The sequence below is a fragment of the Penaeus monodon genome, chromosome 10 (genome assembly GCF_015228065.2).
Source record: "Penaeus monodon isolate SGIC_2016 chromosome 10, NSTDA_Pmon_1, whole genome shotgun sequence".
NCBI lineage: Eukaryota > Metazoa > Arthropoda > Malacostraca > Decapoda > Penaeidae > Penaeus > Penaeus monodon.
This window is the reverse complement of record NC_051395.1, coordinates 28895620-28898119: the sequence shown is the minus strand read 5'-3', so window position 1 is coordinate 28898119 and position 2500 is coordinate 28895620. Positions and strand designations below refer to the sequence as shown.

Below are 2500 nucleotides of genomic sequence, written 5' to 3'. Positions count from 1 at the left end.
TTCATGTCCATGGGTCATCGTGTATGTGCACTTTCTGTGTGGATGTAGTCTGTTGGGTGGTCACGGCAATGAAAGCGGAGACAACTTCCCAATTAAAGAAAGGCATTCTATTCGCCACACTCTACTACTCATAGTTGTGTTTTCACGTATGACCTCCAGTCTGTCCAGCTGGGGTTCCACGTCGTCCAACATGTGGCCGCTTCCTGCCCCTGTGACTTTAGTCTGTTGCTTCACGGCTAAAGGGAAATTTTCTTAGGTCCAAATGTCTGTGATACTATGTGTTTTTTGTACGTGTGAATAGAACAGGCACGCGCGCAAACACACCACATAACACACACACACACAACACAACACACACAAACACACACACACACACAACAACACACAATACACGATACAACACACAAATATACACACAATAAGCCTCTGTGTAGGCGGTTGTGTGTGTGTTCTGTATGTGTGGAATGAATACAGCGTTCACAAATACATTCTTAATTGATATATATATATATGTATATATATATATATATATATATATATATATATATATATATATATATATATATATATATATATATATATATATATATAAACACTGATAATAATAATAATAAAAGAAAAAGAAAATAAAAATCAAATATAACATACATGAATTATGTTATGATGATCATATAATACACAAAAATAATGTAATATAGGAAGTCAGTAAATCAAGAGAGACAGAACATCATGTGGACAGCATGAAGTGTCACGAATAAGATCAAACTAAGATAATTAACAGAACTAACTAAAATACCAAACAAAACAAAAACAAAACCACATCCTCTAATCTCCCCCACCCCCCTACCCCCCACACAGACACCGTACCTCTTTGACCCTCATCCTTCCGGCGCCACAGAAGCACGCAGGTGACTCCCAGGGCGAAGAAAACCACAAGAAGAAGGCCCATTGACACGATGGCTATTATCATCCACGTGTTTGTCCTCTTCTTTATTCTTTTTTTGGCTCTTATATCCTTTCCATCGACGGGTTTTTCAGCTGTGGATACAGGAGAGTTCAAGAATGCGATTTGTAGTTTTTTTCTGTATGTTATTATCATTATTGTTATTATTGTTATTATTGTTGTTGTTGTTATTACTGTATCATTATCATTAATCTTATTATCGTTATTATTATTATTACTATTATTATTATTATTATTACTATTATTATTATTATTATTATTATTATTATTATTATTATCATCATTATTGATATTGTTTATTATCATTATTATTAATACTGTTGTTATATATTATCATTATCATTATTATCATTGTTATTATTATTACTATTATTTTTAATACTATTATTATTATCATTATCATTATTAGTATTGTTGTTGCTGTTATAATTATCATTTTGATTATTAGCATCATTATTATTGTTATTATCATCATCATTATCATTATTACTATCATCATTATTATTATTACTATCATCATTATTATTACTACTTATTACTACTATCTTGTTATATAACATTATAATTATTATCATTATCATATACTGTTATTCTTATTATCGTTATTATTACTATTGTTATTATTATCATTATTATAATTATTATTATTATTATTGTTATTATTATTATTATTATTATTATTATTATTATTATTATTATTATTATTTTATTATTATTATTATTATTATTGCTTTTATTAACATTGTCGTTATTACTATTATTATTACTATTATTATCGTCTTTTATCATTATCACCAACATCACCGTTATGTCTACTATTATCATTATTATTAGTATCAATATTATCATTATCGTTATTATCACTATGATTTTTCTAAATATTGTTATCATTTTCATTATCAATATTATCATTGTTATATTTATTATTATCATCATTACCATTATTATCATTACCATTATTATCATTACCATTATTATCATTAAGATTATTATCATTACCATTATTATCATTAACATCATTATTATCATTATACTTACGAAGGTAATTGTTAACAGAACATTTCAAATAGGATATCGAAGAACTATTGAGCCAGATACCAGACGCTTCTGTCATTGTTTCCATAGTCTCTCCTGCCAGAGAGAAATGCCCTCTCTGGAAAAAAAAAATACGAGGGTTCAAAGAGTATGACTTAGCATTGTTCTTAGTTATAGAAGTTTATCGAATAGGGCGGCGACAAAGGCAAGGAATAGGGGGACTGATAAACTGTAGGTGCCCAACATTAATTTCAGATTAGGGGAATTTATTTAAACGATCTTTTTCTCAGGTAGCTCGTACTAGAAGGTCAGTTCATACCTGTACGCACACAAAGACACTCGCGGATATATATATATATATATATATATATATATATATATATATATATATATATATATATATATATATATATATATATATGTATGTATGTATATATCTTGTGTTTTTAATATATATATGTATGTATATATATATATATATATATATATATTATATATATA

At 27.6% G+C, this 2500-nt stretch overlaps 1 protein-coding gene across 1 annotated transcript; it reads right to left on the bottom strand.

The window, feature by feature from the left end:
- Positions 1 to 60: 60 nt before the first annotated feature.
- Positions 61 to 2271, bottom strand: LOC119577583. Its single transcript, XM_037925164.1, has 3 exons — positions 2003 to 2271; positions 848 to 1038; positions 61 to 222 (listed from the first exon to the last, which is right to left on the bottom strand). The coding sequence occupies exons 1-3, from the start codon at positions 2085 to 2087 to the stop codon at positions 61 to 63; spliced, it is 438 nt and encodes a 145-aa protein (XP_037781092.1). The 5' UTR covers positions 2088 to 2271.
- Between the last annotated feature and the right edge of the window lie 229 nt (positions 2272 to 2500).